Source organism: Echinops telfairi, unplaced genomic scaffold (assembly GCF_000313985.2).
Source record: "Echinops telfairi isolate 266 unplaced genomic scaffold, ASM31398v2 ScPeMD7_443;HRSCAF=831, whole genome shotgun sequence".
Lineage (NCBI taxonomy): Eukaryota > Metazoa > Chordata > Mammalia > Afrosoricida > Tenrecidae > Echinops > Echinops telfairi.
The window spans coordinates 46,174,718-46,196,561 of NW_022104341.1; the positions used below are offsets into that span (position 1 = coordinate 46,174,718).

Genomic DNA, 21,844 nt, shown 5'->3' on the forward strand with positions numbered 1-21,844 from the left:
CTACCAAAATCAACCACACCAGTCTCAAATTTGAGAAGGAGGAGGGATTTTTGTTGTCGTTTCTTACTTTTAGAAGCATCAAAAGGAAACAAAAATAAAAATGGAACAGGCCAAGCTGAGTTGAAACGAGGATAGAAAGGAGGGGAGGAGGGGAACCTGGTGATCCGCTTCCCCAAGGTCACAGTCTTGACAACCTGGGGGGGGGCAGCACACACGGGGTCGCCTTGGGTTGGAATACAAGGCTACAAGGTCACCAACTCAGCCCAGGGGAACAGGAGACAGGTGTAGAGCCAGTGTCTATTTTATACCCCCCCCCCCATGTGCTGTGGAGGACGGGATACTGACAGACGTCCACTTCTAGCCCCAGGCCTCACGAAAGGCTCCTCGTTGGAGACAGCCACACCGAGGGCTGAAAACCAGTCAGAGGAAAGCAAGAAAGGGTTCCCAAGTTTCCTCGAAAATAAGTAGAACTGGCCTGCCATTTACTAGAGAACAAAATACATTCCGTTATCTCATGGCCCCAGGCATTCTATCCAGGACTCTCTTTAATTTGAAAGTGTAATTTCTCTGTTCCAGTGGGGAGAAAATAAAGGTCTGCACTACAGTTTCAACATTTGTATCTGTTTATTTTTCTTTCAGTGAACATTTCTATTCATCATTAGTGAAAACAAACAAATAAAAAAAAACCAACAACAAAAACCTAACGTTCCTAGAATTAAGAGGAAATAACAAAAGAATAACTTCTTCCAATCAGGGACCTGGTGCACGGGTGCTTTTGTGGATGAGTACTAGGGTAGCAACCTGGCAGAAGTGAGCATGGAACATGCATTCATCCAAGATGGTATATTTTAATAACAACTAGTCATGGACTTAGCACTTTCAAGGAGCTCCAAAAGGCTTCTGAGGTGAAATGACTCACCACTTCCAGCCTCTACATCATTCTTCAGGTATCAGTAATTAAACCTGGCCTTTGTCTCTCCAACCATTCTGCCCGGATGTTTTTTGGCCTCTCAACTATGCTCTCAGCAAATCGATCCTCTAGTACTTTCTGAGCAATGAGTAAGTGGAGACCAGAGTTGTCTCAAACCTGGGATAGAAATGTATATTTCTCTGCTTGCATTTCCTGCCATTGTCTCTGTCTCCTCATCCTTCCCCTTGCCCTTGAGCAGTTCACAAAGGTCCTAGTCGATGGCCAAGGCTATCCTTGTGACACTTCTTGCAAATTCATTGTTTTTGGCATCGAAATCAGTTGGTTATTAGTCTACCTAAATGCTATTCTATACAAATATTAATGAGGGGAGCAATATGGAATATATAGCAATGAAAAAATTGCAGAGCATCTGTTAAAGGAATGTCAAAATGCCAAGGCAATGGTCATGGGTCTCACATGGGGTAGCATAGGCCCTTAAATGGCAGAGCACATTGGACATTAAGGCCATTCTTATTGTTGTTATGGTTAACAACTGTTACCCTGTGGGGAAAATAAACCCCTAGAAGGCAGAAGCTCTGGTCAGATTTCATACAATGAATAGTCTCCTCTCCAGGTCTAACTCTTGGCACTTGGCAAAGACAATATTATGTATGGAGAGACACATCTTGGGTTTATAAAATAGATATCTGAATATACAAATATACATTATGAATTATGATAGTATACAAGTTGATGTAAAAATATGCTTTGCTTTCTTGGTTTCATGATTTTAAAAAGCACAAAATTTTGTGCTGTTATATGTTGAAGCAGGGTTAGTAAACCCTTTTGCTTGTGTTTTAGGAATGATTTCACAGTACATATTATTACAGTATTGAAGTTGCTATCTTATGTATTAAGTAGCTTTATGACATATTTAGAACTCAACCCAAAATATCCAAACATTAATATAGATCATTCTAATGACACGTTTAGTTACATTATTTGGAGTAGTAAGAATGGAGTGGCTAGATTGGAAATTCATCAAACTTCGTGAACTGGCCCATTTTAAGTGTCTGAGATAGTCAAGTGATTCTGACGGCAAGGATATCCACAGTGTCTTCCTGGTTAGCTCGGCGATGGGGCTGGGGCATTCGCTGTATGAAGCTGGTCTGCCATGAAGAGATACCGTCCCTTCTGTCAGGCTGACTAGTAAGTGGAGTAAGACCATCATGCCCAGTTACCATATCTTGAGTCCCTGCACGACAATCAACCATTATTGAAAGTTTTGGAGCTGTTCAAGTTCAATAGACTGCAGAGTAATAACCCTGCTTCATGTGGCCAACTGCCGAGGCTTTTGGAAGTTACTCACAGTTCAAGAATTCTGGGCGGACATCTCGAAGGATAATCATCCCATTTCTTAGGTCACAGCTGCAATGTCACTGGCCTTCATTTCAGTTCCAGTTAAATTATAAAGTGCAGAATGTAGTGTTGAACCTTCACACAAAACCTAATGAACATAACCACCTTCCACAGAATCCAAATTCAAGTGACTGGCAAAATGACTGTCCATGTCTGAGAGAGTACAGGAACGTGATCATCATTGTTGTTGTCCTGATCTTCCTCCTCCTCCTCCTCCTCATTATCATCAACCCCATCAGCATCAGCATCACAGTTGCAGGATTAGTATCCCATCAAATTGGGTGGCATGATTTAAAAAGCGGCATCATCAAGAGATTGTCCAGTTTGGATGTGTAAATATTATCCTGTGTTTCTTGGCCCATTTAGCAAATACTTTCTTTTCGGTGATAAACCTATGCCCCCCATAGGGGGCATGTTCATGAAGAAAATATTCATCACACTCATCTCTTCCTTGTTCATAATAATGGTAGGGGACTTTTCTATATCCTTCTGTCCTAGAAAAAAGAGAAAAGAACAAGAAGAAAAAGATGGAGATGAAGAATGAGTATACATTTACAAGAATCCATTATGTGCCCAGTAAATGCATTTACTAAAAAGCCATACGTGATTCTTGTCCATGGACTCAGTTAAAAGCTATTAATGGATGAAAGCTTTTAGGAAGATGTGCCAGCTCCTCAGTGCTTTAATAGATCAAATAAAATGTATATAACATATCAATTATATTCCCACATACAGCTATCCTTTGAAGAAGGAAATGGTATTAGTGGAAGCAAACTCTGCATTGCCTGATGGTTTTTCAGAACTGGAGAAAAGGGATGTTCAGAGTAAGCTGTTTAGGTTGAAATAGTTAATTGTGATTGGAAGATTGTGGCTGAGAGCAACCATTTTGACTTAAATGATTAAAATGCTGTCTGAATTAGATTGTAATTTTTGGTGCAGAAATATATTCCATTATTCTGGTGAACGATTGAAGACTTGCTTCATTATCTAATTAAAAACTATCCTACCAACGAGGATAGACTGTGGATAAACACACCCTTCTTAAATAAAGAGCTGGCCAGCTACTCACTTATTTGTGAACTATAATTTCCAGAAACTCTGGCTAATCTGTCATTTTTCTGAGGCTTCTGGACACTGTGTCCTTCCTGATCAAATGTAAACACTGAGTAGATAGTCATCCATCAAACCATTAAAGGAGCAGCAATGACAATCTTGTTTGCAAATTAAATAACCACTAAACTTGCTCTGCCTTTTTTGAGCCACAAGTCCCTGATATGTCACTGATTAAGGGAAAAAATGTTCCTTGTGACATTTGACATTAGACCGTGGAAAATATTTTTCTTTTTATCACCCCTTAAAGTCACAACTTGATGCACTGACAATAAAATGTCAGGTTGGCGAAAACACCAGGAAATAATTGTTGCTTTATCTGTTTCTCAGATTTACGGTGTTAAAATGAATTGTGATATTTTGACAAGATCTCAGAATTGGAGATGGATAAAAATAATTTCCTGTGATCTTACTTGCAGTAGGTCTCGTTTATCATGCCGTAGACATGGATGCCGTAACAGGCGTCCATGGCCAGAATGAAGGTAAACCACCCGGTGCTGAGATAAGAGCCAGACTGGACTCTGTGGGAGGAGGGGAACAAAAACAAACAATCAAAACAGAACAACACAGAGAGCAACAATACAGTGTGGTCAGAAATGAACATCATTTTATCGAAAACATAGCACTTGTTATCAGGATAAAAGGCACGAAGAAACTTGACAATCTGTCCAAGACACATGCTTACTTTGAATTATCTCTGAATAATTTATTGGAATGCCTCACTCTTGCTACCTTAAGCCTTGAAGCTATGTTGCATGGAAGAGAAACCATATGGCAAATATCGGACGTCAACTAATCCTGTTCCTTTCAGGTGAAAAATAACTTATTTGATTTTTTCATAAGACACAAATTAGTCTTGTGTATCAGAGGAGAGATTTTTAAAAGATGCTCAGAGGCTTGATGGGCATGGAATGATAATGGTTTTATCTTGCTTTCCTGGACATATCAACTTCCCTAAGACCTTTTGGACACCCGGAATACACTGGATGCTGTGTAGGGAAATCACTTGACTTATGAAAGCCTCTGAGTTTTCCCTTACTAATTTTCATGACACAAGATATTTTCTTTGCAAAGCTAATGTTACTCATCTGTTCAATAATTTTTAATTGAACACCTACTATAACATCATAGTTCTAGATAGCTGGGATAACAAAGAAACAAAACCACCTCATTGCCAGCCAGTTGATTTCAACTCCTATGGACCCTGTAGGAGAGGGTAGAACTGTGCCTATGGGTTTCTGAGACTGTAATTCTTGATGGGAGTAGAAAGCCGCATCATTTTCTGAGGAGCAGCAGGTGGTTTTCAACTGCCAACCTTGCGGTTAGCAGTACAGCACACAACGACTGTGCCACCCGGTAGTAATCAAAACAGACAAAGTCTCTGACTTCATGCAGGCTCCAGGATTAGGGTGGGAGGTGGCTGTGTTGTTAATGCTCATCAGAGATGCTGATTTGGATAAAGTGAGCAATGGTCTGGGGGAAAGAACACGGGAAAAGAAACCAGGTGCATCATATGATGGTAAAGTGTTTCAGGGAGAGAAAGTAGCCAGGGCCAAACATAAATATGGAAGAGCGATTGGTCTATTCAAGAAACAGCTGGGAAGAGCAGAAATGAGAGGGTAGTCAATGTCTCCAGACCACAGATTGGAGGCCTTTCCTAGGTTTCCAATAGTTCTTGGAATTATTCAATGAAAAGCTGAATCTATTTACCTTTAGCCAAGATGACCCATGCCATCTAAAACAGATAGATTGTCGATCTCTCTGAAATGCTTTTCATACTGGCACTTCGACCTTCCCAAATTGTTTGACAACTGTGTGGGTGTAGGAGGCCTGGTAGGGTGGGTCAAGGGCAATATAACCGAGAGGAATTACTGAAACCCAAATAAAGGCTGAGCATGATAGTGGGACAGGAGGAAAGTAAAAGGGAATAGAGGAAAGAGCTAGGAGGCAAAGGGCATTTATAGAGGTCTAAATAAAAGCATGTACATATGTAAATATATTTATATATGAGGATGGGGAAATAGATCTATGTGCATATATTTATAGGTCTAGTATTAAGGTAACAGATGGATATTGGGCCTCCACTCAAGTTCTCTTTCAATGCAAGAATACTTTGTTCTATTAAACTAGCGTTCCATGATGCTCACCTGCCCGACATGATAGCTGAAGACAAGTGGGTGCATAAGCAAATGTGGTGAAGAAAGCTGATGGAGTCTGGCTATCAAAAGATATAGCATGTAGGGTCTTAAATGAAGGTAAATAAGTGGCCAGCTAACTTAGAAGCAATAAAGCCCACACAGAAGAAGCACACCAGTCTGTGTGATCACGAGGTGTCGAAGGGATGAGTTATCAGGCATCAAAGAACAAAAAATCATACCATTGTGAATGAGGGGGAGTGCGGAGTGGGGACCCAAAGCCCATCTGTAGGCAACTGGACAGCCCCTTACGGAAGAGTTATGGGGAGGAGACAAGCCAGTCAGTGTTCAGGGTAGCAACAATGAAACATAGAACTTTCCTCTGGTTCCTAAGTGCTTCCTCCCTCCCACTATCATGATCCCAATTCTACCTTACAAATCCGGCTAGACAAGAGGATGTACACTGGTACAGATAGGAACTGGAAACACAGGGAATCCAGGATGGATGATCCTTTCAGGACCAGTGGTTAGAGTGGTGATACTTGGAGGGTTGAGGGAGGGTGGGGTAGAAAGGAGGAACCAATTACAGGGATCTACATATAACTTCCTCCCTGGGGGACAGACAACAGAAAAGTGGGTGAAGGGAGATGTTGGATAGTGTAAGATATGACAAAATAGTAATTTATAAATTATCAAGGGTTCATGAGGGGGGGCAGTGGGAAGGGAGGGGGAAAGATGAGGACCTGATGCCAGGGGCTTAGGTGGAGAACAAATGTAATCATGAGGGTAAATGAACGCACAAATGTGCTTTACACAATTGATGTCTGTATGGATTGTGGTGAGAGTTGTATGAACCCCCAATAACATGATTTTAAAAAAAGGCTAAACAGATAAAAATGCCTAGCCCCCACCTAGATTCCTTGGCATACTAGAGCGTGGTCAGCTCTTCTTCTATAAACCCACACTCTGTCACTGACCACCATAACTACTAAGGACATTTCAGCACATTTCTGATATCTAAATCCTTTAGGCCTAATCTGATTTATCTTGTGTCTGGGAAGACAGACACATGCCAATTAGCCCAGAAGCTCTTCAAGTGAGCTGTGTTGCCTGTAATTCAGACTGGGGAGGCTCATACTGCTCAAGTGCCCTGTCTTACACACGGCACTTAATTAGATAGTTGCATCTTCTTTCCCTGGTGCCTCTGATATATTTAGGATGGGAAATCACATGAGGTTTCCTGCCCATAGTGCATGCTAGCTGGGGCTAGCAAAGTGCTCTCTTTTAAAATACTCTGAGGTTAAAATCCATGCTTGCAATAGAATCGGTGAAATGGCTGGGTTGACCCAGGAATTCTTCTGAATGAATACCTTGGTGATTTGGGGCCCCAAGAGAGCTTCGCTGGCCTGGATATCACGGGCTTTGAGAATTCTTGTAATTACATCATTTCTGTACGCTCTCATGTGCTGGGTGGGCAGACTGGAGCTAAGGAAGTATCAATTAGACCCAAGCAGTTCCTTTCAGCTGCAATAAGAGCAACTACAAAAAGAGTTGAACTTAGAGATGTGAAATTGTACATGCTTTTCAGCTTGGAGAGATCTAATGATAACTTTTGAATGTCTTAAAAAAACCTAAAGTGTCTCCTCTGGGACCAAATATTGTCCTTTAATTTGTCACTCACGCACCCGGCACTGACTGCGTACAAGCTGGGCACCAGCCATCACACTTTTTATACCTCCCACGTTTGGGGATCGATAAAAACAATTATTGTCATCCACAAATAAACAATCAACGTCCCCATAGGGATGATAAGAGAATCTAAGTCCCTAATTCAGTTCAATAAGAAAGCTTAAATGAATGTGGCAGAATAATGAGCCGTGCAGGGAAACTAAAGGCAAGAGTGTTAGAGGAAGCTATCAATCATTTGTTTCCACTGGCCAAGCTTTGCAGCCCACTGCTCCTTGGTAATCAAAATACTTACAACTTGGAAACTATTTAAATTTACTTGCTCATCTCCCAGAAAAATGATGCTGTCAACACCTTGATGTAGCCCATGCTTGAAGGCATATCATTTAAATAAGAACTTTCGTTTCCTTTATTACCAATAAAATATAAGCTCCCTTGCCCCTTGATGTTTACCTCTGTTCTTGATGTCTGAAGTCCATCATATAGCCACGGGGATTCGATGTCTGTCAAGTAGTCTTATTTTCATGAATATCAATATTTTGGGCTGTCAGCCTCCTTCATTGGCCTGCATCCCCAGTTCTGAGCATGCACTCAGTGTCTCTTCACATGGAAACACATCCACTGTGAAGCATGTTTCTCATATGTTTTGGCAAGCCGGACCCTTCTACTAAGTGACATTTGCCTTCTCAATGAGTTCAGGGGAGGAGCTTAGGAAGCGGATATGTTTACTCTTCGAATGAAAACTTCGATGACATTGATTTGATTTACTATTTGCAGGTGTCTCCGTGACTTATTGAGCATCTTTTGTTCATTCTAAACCCAAGGAACTTACACCCTACAGGGCACGTTCCCCAAATCAGGACTTCCTAAGCTCAAAACCACTGACACTTTGGACCAGATCTTTCTTTTTCAGAGGCAGTGGAGGCTGTCTGTGCATTGTAACATGTTCAGCAGCACTTCTGACGTAGAGATCACTACATGCTAACAGTAACTTCCCAACCCCAGTTGTGACAACCAAATATGTTTCCAAGCATTGCCAAGTATCCCCTTGGTAACAAAATCACTCTCACTTGAAAACCATTGTTCTAGATAGACATTCACATGGAGGCAGAACATAGATGTAGGCCTGTCGAACATATGTTTATAGTACATGAATGCGAATTATATGTAACTACATTTTATGACTATAAATCATGTGCCAAGAACTGTAAAACTTTTAAGTTGCTTTTAGAGCAATGCATCTCCAACTTTAATGTACCTAAGAATAGCCCAAGAAGGCGTTCTAGGGGTGTCGGGGACCATATAGGGAACCATACGGTCCACAATCTGATACCAGATGACCAACACTAGCTACTCCAAGGGAGAAAGAGGAGGTGTGCTGCTCCCATAAGGAGTTTAAAGCTTCAGAAATGCAAAGAGGCAGTTCTACTGTTTCCCAAATGGCTGCTATGAGCCAGACTTGACTGATGGCAGTTAGAAATATAGCTTCGATTAGTAGCTCTGGGTGAAGCCCAAGAACCTGCATTTTATCGAGCAGCTTCAGGAAATTATGATGTAAATAGTCCATGTGAGGAATCATGTTACAGAAGCAGCAGAAAAATTAGCTAAAACGATTAAGTTGTAAGTAGCTGAGAATGGTTGGGGAAGATGAATGAGAAAAGGCGGCAAAGAAGGAGAATCATGGATAAGGAGAACATCAGTACAAGGTCGATGACAGGAGACAATAAGGATTGGTCTGTTGGGTAGTATTCTTGGTTGTTGCATACTTCTGAGCCTCAGTATCATATCGGACATTCAAGGGTTCAAAAACCAAAGGTTAACGTAAAGAAGAGAAATGATCCACAACTAAACTCAACTCCTAACCACATCTCTACTGAGCAAGGTTCTTAAGGTTTATCCTGAGCAGGCCTTAGGCCTATAGAAAGAAATACCACCATAATCTTTCCACCTATCATGTTGGAGAGACTCACTTCTAGAAGCGCAAGTATTTAAAACACACAAACAAAAAAACTTCATTCGTCCGACCTGACTCATGTAATCATATTACTTCTAATAATCTGATAGTGGCTGTTAGAGATATGTCCACACATATCACAAGTTTCACAGGCTACTGGGAGGGCAGTGATTCAGCAGATCATGAACATGATGAAGGAGAAAGGGTCGATCTCTGCTCACCATGTTCAGGAAAGGCTCAATGTCTCCCTATTCCTCTAACCACTTATTTCCATGAGCCTACATATAACTACAGGTCACTTGGCATTCCCACTACTCTTTGGTTTCACATGGTAAATATGTACTATCCATTCATTCAGTAACAAAATATAGTCCCTGTTCTTTGATTTTGTTTTCTCCAGTATTGTAAGTACACTGGAAAGTCTGGCAATTTCTCATCTTTGTCAAAGGAATCCTGGGTTATCAGTGTACTCTGTGCTCACATGGAAGAAATATCAACCATTAAATGCTTGTTCTATGCAAATAACTCCCATAATCCAGACTTCTTTTGAAGACCGGGTCACCAGGAGCACAGACTCCTCTTTGCATTTTTGTGGATGAAACTAATAACATGATTTCCTCCTTAGTGACCGAGGTGGGTTTAGGGCCAACTCATACTCAGAGACCCTGCTTGGTGGGAGAGCCAGGAGGGGCCCTGAGGAAATGAAGAGTTTCCAAGGACAACTGTGTTCCACTGTGCCCACTGGTTCTCCGTGTGTTTGGCAGAAAGCAATATACTCTCATAATCTAAGAACCAACGGGCACAATATGGAGACAAAAGACTCTGTTGGATGCGATATTCCTCGAGCAAATAACCCTACCTACAGGGGTGACATAACCATCTATACCCATTGCCATCAAATGAATTCTGATTCATAGGATCCCTATATAGAGTTTCTGAGACTATATGACTTTATGGGAACTGACAGCCTCATCTTTCTCCCTCAGAGTAGCTGGTGGGATTGAAGCATTGACCTTGCAGTTAGCAATCCAACGTTTAACCCACAGTGCCACTCAAAGTCGTTCACCTGCATTAACTCATTTTGTTTTCACAGCAATTCCATGAAGTTCCACTGATTATTAGTTCCATTTTTTGCAGACGAAGAAATGGAAACCTAAAAGCTGAGGCCACAAAGTTAGTTAAAGGCAAAGCCAGCACCGCAAACAGTGGTGTGATTGTCACGATTACTGTGTGATCATCGCACTCGGTAAGTGCTCTGGCCCCCAAATAGGTGTTCACTCAGTAGAACTTTGCTGATATATTTGGTGTCGAGTAAGGCACATATTATATTCGCATTCTACTCTAAAACCTAGGAAATGCTAAGTAACTTTTAAAGAATTTCACTATTATCAGTTAGGTTGGTGGCCTTAACAGTTCTAGATTTCAATTTCTTTATCTTAAAATGGAAATAATAATAATCAGCTAAACCTTATGGAATTCTTGTGGAGAGTAAATGAGTAGAATTATGCATGTGGAGTACTTAAAGTGCTTCAGAGGAAATACTCAGTACTTGCGTAGGCAATGTTATTACAGTTTTTTCCTAGAAGAAAATTCATAGATGCATGCTTGGTTATAGGCGTACTCATCCTAGCTCCTGATTACTCCTTCTTGAGCCCAGACTTGTTCTTTTCCTGACTTCTGAGGAATTCTCTTCCACATTTCACCTGATTCCCCTTTGTTCCAAAATCATTTGGACCCTAAAAGTTCAATAGTTTTCTTGGTTCAATGATGGTTACTCCTGGCTTATGTGGGTTCTGAGCTGAGGAGCTCCGGGGCCCAGGAATACCAGATTCTCCTAATCAACTGACTGGTGCCACTCCAGGTCCTCATGGCCCTCATGGATTTCTTCATCCAGCCGAGCACCTTCCTTCCTTCTCTCTTCCTTCATATCATGTCCACCTGACACCAGGCAGGTTTGGCCAAGAGTGAACTGTTATTTTGTCTTCATGCAACCCTGGGAATCAGCAAATTCACTTGTTCTAGTCCCAAAGCACAAGGTCCTGGCCTAACATGGGGGAATCTGCAATGTACCTGGGGACAACTCTCAGGTGGGAGCATGGATCAGGCCTCCAGGAGCCTCCCTTTAGGGAATGGTTCGTCTGGAGGCATTTGGCTCAAATGTTGCTTCTTGAATTCCACTATGCTTACTCATGCCTTCATGAAGTGCTGCAAGCCTGGCCGGAGGCACTCAAAGCCAACGCTTCAAAAGCATACTAATCATTCATCAAAGCCCAAAGGGTATCAAGAGCTTCCAATAATGGAGGTTTTTTGGAGAGCATAATATTGGCAGCAGTTTTTGAAATCTGCCACATTCAAGAGTAAGAAGGGAATGAAAAAAAAAGAATTAATCAATATTTCACATCTTGTTTTTACACTATTGACTTCAGTTCTCTCATCAATATACTACACTGGCAGGATAAATAAAAATATCAAAATGCATTGCCAGATCCCATCCTCGGGAGAAGGAATACCTGACAGAATACAGATTATTCAATTAAAAACGCTCTTTCCCCCATTGTATTGGAAAGCACATGGATAATGAAAGAATACATTTAAACAAAGAGACGAGGCAAGAAAAACAGCTGATGATTCTCAGCAGCACTTTGGGACTCAATCTAATATTGTGGGCCAGGCTAATGGAGGCAGAGCTCACCGTGTGCAAATAATTCCAGCTGTCCTCCAGTCATATATTTGTGTCTATCACTTGGTAATCGGGAACTATGGAAATGCTCTGGAGTTATATTAACACTGGATATTTGTACTATCTATCAATGGGACATGCTCAGCAGATTTTCAGGCGGCACCCACTTTCTGCAAAACAGTCAGCAGAATTCTCAATCCTGGCTGGAATCATTCACAGATGGACATAAACTTTTCAAATGAATACAAACATCGCTCTGTACATAGTAATTCTTAAAAACAGTGCACACAGGCCTGGCAAATAATGAAAAATGGGCCACCGGTAAATGGAGAAGGCAGTGTATCTTAGAGGAAGACGGTACTGCTATCCTGACCAGCTAATTCGAAATGCCTGCACTAATCAGTAGGCACTAGGGCGGTGAATGTAATAAATAGCTTTCCTGCCATAAAATCAACAGGACCCTCTGACCAGTGATGAACACAATGAAATTGTACAAAAGGAACATAATAAGAAACCACTGTGTTATTTTCAAAATGTACATTTAAAAGTAAAATGGTACAGCTCCCAAAGGTATGATTTATGACTGCTGTAGAAATAGGAGATACCACTCACAACAATTACTTTGTTCATTCATCTCAGAAATTAAAAGGTTATTTTGTTCCTACCCCTGAGCCTTAAAGCCCCTTCAATTGGAAATGTTGATTTCTGGGATTTCATGCACTTTCTAAAATGAAAGATGGAATCTCGGGACTGGCAGGGATGGAGGGTGGCGGCGTCCTTCGTCCACTTCAATAAAGCAGGAACTCTTCCTAAGCCATTCCGTATGGATGGATGCCACTCAAGGCCCAGTCGCAGGAACCCAAGTTCCTACAGTATCTTCCAGGGATTCTTTTCATGTTAGGCCGCTCCGCTAGCCATCTTGCTTTTTAAATACACGGTGTGCATTTCAATCTCTGTGCTTTCCTCTTCCTGTTCCGGTTTCTCTCTCCCTGAAGGGTTTCACTGGCCCATTTCTATTCCTGTAGATCAAGCTTGACCCGAGCTATCAACCACCTACCGGCTCTTCTCGAATCTACTCGGGCTCACAGTGACCCAAGTAAGAATGCAGCTGTGCCCTAGATGTTTTTCAGCAACTGATCGTTCAGAATTAGACCCTCAGGCCTCTCTTCTGAAGTGTGTCTGGGTCCACTCGATGGATCCATCAACATGGGATTAGCAGTCCAGTGTATGAACCATTTATGCCACGCAGAGGACTCCTCATTCCACCTTTTCTCATTCATCTGAGAAAGAACTGTCTGGGAAATAGTGTGAGGGGGCTTCAAAAAGCTCATGGAACACTGGAGATGACGCTGACTCATAGTGACCCCAGTGGGATTCTGAGACTGCAGCTCTTGACTGGAGGAGAAAGCCCAGGCTTTCTGTGAACTGCCAATGACGCGGATCACAGCCCAACAGATCACCACTACACCAGCAAGTCTCTATCAAACCTACCTAGTGGTGCCGTGGTGAAAAGGCCTGGCAATCTGTTTCCCCAAGCAAGGGAATGCTAGGGATCAATTTGACTACACCACGTGGGGTTGCCCGAGTTGGATTTGCTAGCAAGTTTGTTTTTGTGTGTTGTGTGTTTGCTTCCTGAGCAGGAAGAAAAGGAGGAGAGGGAAACACTTGCGGAGTAGGGGATGCCGGTTTGATCGGACTGAACATTTTGAGACTGCCGGATAACTCCGATTGGTCCCTGCATCTGGAATGGCACTCGGAGCACCACAGGGCTTCTTTCCGTGCTCCACTCTTGGCTAGAGACGCGATGCGTAGGTGACACTGGCTTATGGCTTATTTCCTTTTCTTAAATCGTGTTTTGAAATATTAGATCTCTTGATGTTCTGTACTGCTTTTTTTAACAGATGAAAGAAATTTATGCATCTGGAAAAAGTATCTTCAGGAAATTGGCAGAATTATGTTTTTCTTCCTCATTAAGTTCCCCATTAATGCAGAATTGGGAACAAATATAAACAATATATGACTATGAATGAAAACAATTTAAAATGCCTGATGATATAGGATGCACCTAGTCGTGCTTATTTGTGTTAGAAACCAGACTCATGTGCTGCTAGCAGATTCATCTAATCTCCCCTTACCACCAGGCCTTCCTCAGTACACACCTGGAGGCTCTCAAACGGTTCTACTTAAAATGGCAAGTTCAACCCAATGTGTTTTTGTTTTGTAATTCATGGATGTGAAAACAGGTAGCATTGCCGCTTTAAGTCTATACACCCTTCAGAATCGCTTGTCAGTTCTGGAAATGCTGGACTCAATGAACCCTAAACCAAATGCCAAGTCCACCCAGTAGGGCTTCAGAAACAAAGATGGCACTACAGGCACTCCTAAAGAGCCTTAGTGGCACACACAGTGAAGTCCCCAGCTGCGGAGAGGTTGGAGGTTTGAACCCACCCAGTGGCTCTGTGAGAAGAAGACCTGGCAATGGGGCTCCATTAAGATCACAGCCTTAAAAGCTCTACCTCACCAAGTAACAAACTCACTGCCACCAGGTCCATTCTAGCTCACAGTGCCCCTGTCACTGATCTCCAAGGCTGTCAGTATTTATGGGGACAAATAAAATAGGCTCATCTTTCTCTCACTGAGCAACAGTTGGTTTTGAACTACTGACCTTGAGTGAGCAGTCCAAGGCTTATCTGATAAGGGCCCCAGAGATCCCTGCAGAAAACTATGAAGGGTCATTCTTTCCAGTCTTATGGGCTGCCTATTAACCTCATTATCAACTAGGTGGCCTCTGGCAATAATAACAACTGGTACTCTGATACAGAATCTCTAAGTATTTCTGTTGCCTTCCCTGGACCTCTGGTTTTCCTACATGGTCCATCATTTCAAATAGATGGGTTGTTTCGATCGTTTATGTGGCTTCTAATTTCATGCGATTGAAGGAAGCTCTCTTAGAGACCCTTCTCTTAATGCCCGCAGGTGTACTGGCAACCTTCCGGTACTACGTTGGATTATTAACGCTTTGCCTTAATGCGGTGTGCTTGTGGAAGGAAGGAATAACTTCCCTTTTCGTGGACTTCGGCCTTAGCCATATGACTTGCTCTGATGAATGGAACATAGCAGAAGTAAATAAAGTTGTAGGGTCCAGAAGACGTTTGGGGAAACTTCACATGGTTCAAATTTCCTACATTCCTTTCTTCTACTACACAGTAATTGCATGCCACTGATGTAGATATATCCAAACAAAGAAAAAAAACCCACAATACAACCCAAGCCCAGTGTCATCAAGTCAGTTCTGACTTGTAAAGGGTTTCTGAGGCTTTGTCCATTTGTACAGCAGCAGACAGTCTGCCTCATCTTTCTCTCACAGAATGGCTGGTGGGTTTGAATCGGCACCCTTGTGGTTAGCAGTCTAGTGCTTACCTAACAGGGGTCCCAGATACACATGGACACACGCCTACATTTGAAAAAGAAACACAGGGTAAGTCCTGAAGTCAAGATCAACTTCTTGGATATCCTTCATTCCCCAGGCCTGGCGTCCTTCCAGGTCTGAGATTCTATAACCTTTCAATAATCCCCCTATGTGGCTTGTGCCAGCTGTGGACAACATCTGGCCCTTAAAACCAGGAGTCAGAGAAGTAAAGCTTCTAGGTTTTTTTAAAGGTTTGCCATTTGCCTAGTTGATCTCTAAGATTTTTTTTTTACAAAATGAGTCTATGAAATATTTTAAGTATAAATAGGGACTCTAAGTCTAACTAATCCTAAACCCTTATTAACAATTTTTATCTCACCCAAGTTTTATGATTAAGCTTTGGATGAGATGCTTTTCTTTTCTAACTTACCCTTCATGTTATCGGGAAATCAGGCGCTTCCTAAAATGATGCAGGTATCAGTATTTTGAATACTAATCACCTTTCTCTACCTAAGGCACAGGTTCCTATTCCTCTGCTAACCTGATAAAGGTAATTAAAGGAAGGGTTTGGACTGTCTTAGAGTTCTCTTATCAGCCATTCCTTCTGCGTATACTTTCCTTATGACTGAAGAGGGGCGGGAAGAAGAAAGATGGTAATCACAATGGACTATCTCTAAGCAGATAAAAGGCCATTTCCTGCCACTTTAGTTTTTTAGAACAGATATGAAATGGCTCATTTTCCCTTTGCTTTTGACTTAAGTGGAGTCTGAGTGAACCCTTGTCTTTCCTTAGAGAACTTCGTGCACAGAGGTAGGCTCAGGTTTGCTTCTGACGAAAACACTTCTGAGTCCCCTTTCTCTTTTAAATTAACAACAAAAAAATTACATTTAAAAATAAATCCCAAACAACTGAAACTTTCAATAAGGATTTAAGACAAAGATGTGTGCTGGTCCCATCCCCCAAGTCTCCAAGCTTGTGGCCAAAGTCTCTAGTTCCACTGAGATCAGAGCGAGGCCAGCCTCTGTCAGAGCCCAAGCAATCAACTAGACATCAAAGTGAAATTTGGAAAATACAAAGCAGTCCTTACCTTCTTCTAGTTAAGAAAGATTAATTTTGAAGCTACTTCCTGCCTCTCCAAAGCTCTTATCACCTTTCTGACTGAGTTACATGGCTCAATAGTTCCTGAAATAAATTATTTGGAGAAGAATATTTATTTTTAATAGGAAAAGCTAAGCTATATCCCTGTTTCCCCCATCTATTAGAAATGTTTTCATCTGGCTCTCTAAAGGAGGATAATTTAATTAGAAAAGGTCAGAAGAACAGCTCATGGATGGGTCTCCAGGATTTCAAAAAAATAAACGAAAGAAATGAAAACATTTTTCTTTCAAATTGGTTAATACCCAGGTCTAGAAAGTTCAGTCAGTCATTTCAGAGGAGTCTCTTATTGGTGCCAACAATTAATGTACCTACCGCTACTAACTGGAGGGTTGGAGGTTCAAGTCCAACCCAAAGCTCCCAACAGAAAATCCTGGTAATCAACTGCTGAAAAAACCAGCCATTGAAAAACCCACGGAGCAGTTACCCTCTGACCCATGGGGTCACCAGAAGTCAGGGTCAACTTGACGGCATCTGGTTCCTGGTAAGCTAACGAACATGCCCCTAACACTTGCCCTTTGTTCCAATTCACTGACATGAATGGATTAGACTCACAAATAAAGATTAGAGTAGTGGCTTATCAGCACATCATACCAGGCACGAGTCTAACTCTCCCATTATATGTATCCCCACTCACTCAATTCTGACGCATAAAGATCTGGGCCAGAGGGTCTGAGTCGGTAAATCTTTCTGGGAGCAGATAGTTTCATCTTGACCTTGTAGTTCACAGCCCAATGCCAAACCCACTGTGCTACCAGAGACCCTTGTTCTTCTCTTGTAGGCTCAGAAAATTCCTAGTTTTCCACTTCAGCAAACCACCTGAAGTCCAATGACTTGAAGCAATCATCCTTTAAATAATCAAGATAAATTGTTTCTCACCTATCGAATAAGCTGTTAGCTTCTTAAGGTAGAATGCTATTCCAATTGAATTTTGCCTGAGAATTTCACTCCCCTTCTCCCCAGCCCCCTGCCAATCTATTTTTCTCTCTATTCTTAAGGTGAAAAGAAGTTTGACAAGAGAAAAAGTCTTTCTTTGGGCATCTTTACAGATTTTTCCAATTGAATTTGATTCCTTGCTTAGTGAAGTGAAGAATTTCTCTTGAGGCAGCGGCTTCCTGAGTGTGTTGCTGCGAGGGCATCAAACCAACTCATTCAAGTTCAACTCCTTTCTGAGAACCTGCATTTCCATCCCAGATATCCTGAATCAGACTCTACAGTCTAACAAGATCTCCATGTGACTCTTGTGTCAATAAGATCAATCCGCGGATCTTAAGAATAAAGCCATTTGAAGCATTGGTTGCTACTTGCCTTGGGTCTTGGTGTTACTGCCCTTGACTCTATTCAAATTCATGCGCATAGTGTAGTGTTCATCCACAAGGCATCAAACCTGTGATGTCTCCAAAGCAGATGGTCTAGCCAGTCTTCCATGACACTTCTCTATGTGTTCAAACTGCCAATCTTTTGGCTAATAGTGATTAGCCATTTGTGCCATCAGAGGATTTACAAAAAAAGTTTTTATGACAATAAATCTATACCTGGGATGAAGGCTTTCTGTGCACACCTTCCACAGAAGCAGAACTTCCAGAACCACGGCATTCTCCTGGTCACGCAATCATTTATCCTGTCTACTCCAGGGAGGAAAAATCCAGAACATTCAAAGTGTCAAGAAGAGTGCTGAAATCCATCACTTACAGTGATGTACCATCTCTCTGCTCTGAGAGGAAATAGTAGCTGTGATTTCCTTCCTGCACAGAAGAGATAACTTTCATGTGGCTCTGGAATGCTTCAAACCTGGTCTACAAGTACACGGTTGCACCTCCATTGATTTTCCTACCTGACAATGGCACAGAATGTCAGAAAAGTAAATTTCCATGCCCAATATGAAAATAAACAGAACTCAGCAGAAAACAGTGAAAACAGCCGAAAAGACCCTTCCCTCAGCATATTTGCTTTCACCAGCTGGTGATGATTTTTTACACCCAGGTTCTAAAGTCTGAACTTTGGACTAAAAAGGACGGCATAGAATTTGACACCCCTCCCCTCCAAAAAAAAGCGATTGATCTCTACCAGCTGTCGAGCAGCGATGCTGTGGTTTGTGAGCAAGACTTGTGAGCTTGCAGCCATTTTGATTCAAATCAACTATATTTAAGTAGAATCAATTTTGTTATACATTTATCATCGCATTTTTGATGGTTTCCCATCCAAAACGTTCAAACAAGAGCTTGGAATGTTAATTACTATTTGAATCCCGCTTGGAATTGAATTGACCCCTCCAGTTTTTTTCAGTCGTGGTGTAAGATTGATCAGGAGCAACCAGTTGGACAGTAAATGTCAAGATGATGAATTACAGAATTCTTCTTTTTATGGACTTACTATGTTTTCTGTAATTGCTGTGTTTTATGGCTTTGTGTAGACTGTATGTACCTCAAGAATTAAAGTTCATCTGCATACAATGCATGATTATGATTATTACTGTTATAATACTAAATTAATATAAATATCATTGGAAGTTGGGATAGTTCAATTTTTTCCATGTGAAGGATCCAGTATCAGGGGTTCAACTCAGTAGAGGGGCAGGATGACGTCTCCACTCCACTCCTACTTGTATTGATGCTGTTGTCGCTTCTGACTCAGAGCGACTCTGTGGACCCAGAAAGGAACACGGCCAAGGCTGAGAGTCCTAAGGAACACGGCCAAGGCCTGAGCGTCCTCACACTCCTCCCCATGTTTGAGTTCTCTGGTGCAGCTACGTGTCAGTCACCTCATTAAGGAGTTTTCTCTTTTTCACTCGCTCTATAATGTACAAAGCATGCTGCCCTTCTCCAGGGATTGGTCCCTCCTGATGACAGGTGCACAGAATATAAGATGAAGTCTCACCATTCTTGCTTCTAAGGAGCATAGGAGCTCCTTATTGAACTCCTTCAGTGTGTCTCATCTTTTACTTACCTCTGCTCAGTCTACACCCACTGCTGATGAGTCAATTACAACCCAGAGCGACTCTGGAGGGCAGAGTAGAACCACTCCATCCAAAGTTACAAATCTTATAGAGGGAGGCTGCACAATGTTCTCCCATGGAGTGTGTGCTGGCTGCAGTGGGGTTGAACTGCTAATGTTTGGGTTAGCTGCTGAGTACTTTAACCCCTGCAACACCAGGGCTTTATCAGTCCTACTTTCAGTGTCTATAATTGTGCCAAGATGAAGGAAAGAACTCGATGTTTTGTTTGGTACAGGGACAACATAAGGCATGGCATTTAGTGAAAGCCTCATCCCCCCAAAACAATGTGGTTGAAGGTTTTCTTTCTTCCTTACCAACTGGACAAAAAGAAACTGGTGGATGTTGCCGACAGAGTAGTTCCTTACTAGTTCCTTTCCTATCAGTACAGCCCGATCCTTTTGCTCCTGGAGTGGAATATTTCTGTCCACTCTCTAGTTCCAATTCCAGAAAAAAAACCACCTTCATTATCATAAAACTAAGAATACAAACTGGCTGTCATGGAGGCCATTCTGATTCACAGATCTACTCCAGGACAGGGTAGAACTGCACCTGTGGGTTTAGGAGTCTGTAACTCTTTAAGGAAGTAGAAAGCCTCAGCTTTCTCCCAAGGAGAGGCTGGTGGCTTTAAACTGCCGATCTTGAGGTTTGCAGCCTAAGGCATCATCTCTTACACTACCATAGCTCCAACTTTATCGTCATAAGAGACCCATCTGACTTCCTGGAGACAGCCTTACAGCCCATTCTCCTAGAGCCCTCCTTTGTCCCCAGTGTAGCCATCAGGGTCAGAATGCTGACGTCACATGGATCTCTGGCCTTCAGGCTGAGTCCCGCGGTGCTTTCCCTGGAGGCACGCTTTCTGTGTCTTCTCCACCCTTTCCCAAGCTCCACTTCCCCACTACTCCAGGGCTGCTGGAATCTGATCTTAGTGCCCTGAGGGTTTTTGTAGTAATTAAAAGCAAAAAAGATGAAAAGAATCATCCCAATCATCCCGGGTGATTACAGTATGGTAGGCAGCCCGGGTTGAAATCACCAGTATACGTGGTAGTGAGATGCACAGATCCAGCCTGGGAAGCTAATTTAATTCATAATAGAGTGGAACTCAGCTTTTAATAGAATCTTAGAAACTAACCACCAGTTTAAGGTATGTTTCTTTTGGAAAATGTGCCCTAATTTAACAAGAGCTACCTTGAAAACTGACTGGAAATGTTGGCGTGACTGAGCGATGCCGATGGCACAGGGCCGCATTTACCTAATTTACAGCCATACCTGGTATGTAGCAGGCTGTCAAGGTGTTCAGGCCAGTTAAATGACCTTTGGAATGCAGGCTGTCCCCAAGCAGGAAGTGGTGAACATAGTCTTCTCCCGTGGGCATTTCAAACATTTTACAGATGTTTTCTCATTGATCGAATGACAGCGAGGTTTACTGACATGTCTGAGGCATATCAGCTCAAATTAACCACTCAAACCTTGTTCAGGTTTATTTGTGGCCCCTGAAACCATGGACTTTGAGAATCGGGTCTGAACACCTTATTCTAGTCAATTAATCCGAGAGCTCCGTCAGAATCCTGACTTTATCTGTCAGGATGGAAATTGTGTGCCGGGCTTTGTACTTTTTAAATATCTATAAACAACAAGCTGTCTCGAAGAGCTGGTCACGTCCATCGTGTCAAAGAAGACAGACTAAACAAAGAAGGGGCTTTGAGGCGAGATGCGTTTCTATAATTTATTAGACCCACTAGAGATAGATCAACATGAAGAGGCTGATTTGCTGTTCAGTCCATGAAATTGTGAAGTAAAATATCAATTTAATGAAATTAATGTCCGTCTTTTATATCTTCACTGCAAACTCTCAGAGAAATGAGAAGTGTCACTTATATCTTGCTAACGGGTCTCCCTAAGAGGGTTGCAGCAATGGATGGTGTGGGTCATTCTGCGGACACAGGCCAGGCCCTCTGCCTGCCGCCGGCTTCCCTCCTGCTCTTCAGGCTCCAGATTCACACTCAACTAGTCCCCAAAGTGACGCTTGCATGCAGGCCACCCGAAGGAAAGTTCCCTTTGTCTTCTTGGCAGCACAAAACCCTTGCAATGATGTTCAGTCATTTCACTTCTCAGAAGGCTATTTTTCCAGTTTTTATATGAGCTTTGGACCTGTGCATCACCCTGACTATACAAGAGCAGCTTACGGTTCACCGTGGGCCCAAACCAATTGCCCTTCTCCAGAATTATAAAAGAAACCAGACAGGACAAGAACACCAAACTTGTTACCACCGAGTCAATTCTGACTCATGGTGACTCTGTCCAGAGCAGAGGAGACGGCTCCAGGGTTCTTAGCAATTATCTAACGATCTGTTCATAGGAGCATTCAGGATGCTCAACCAGGTGATGGCTTCT

The 21,844-nt window shown here is 42.2% G+C and overlaps 1 protein-coding gene across 1 annotated transcript in view; it reads right to left on the bottom strand.

Moving 5' to 3' along the window:
• Positions 1–692: 692 nt before the first annotated feature.
• The window catches only part of ST6GALNAC3 (ST6 N-acetylgalactosaminide alpha-2,6-sialyltransferase 3), a 335,084-nt gene continuing 313,932 nt past the window's right edge, over positions 693–21,844 (bottom strand). Inside the window, exons 3-4 of the mRNA XM_045292040.1 lie at positions 3,853–3,960; positions 693–2,823 (exon numbers count right to left, since the gene is read on the bottom strand). Coding sequence (XP_045147975.1) covers positions 2,637–2,823; positions 3,853–3,960 — 295 coding nt within the window. The 3' untranslated portion in view covers positions 693–2,636. The remainder of the gene's footprint in view (positions 2,824–3,852; positions 3,961–21,844) is intronic.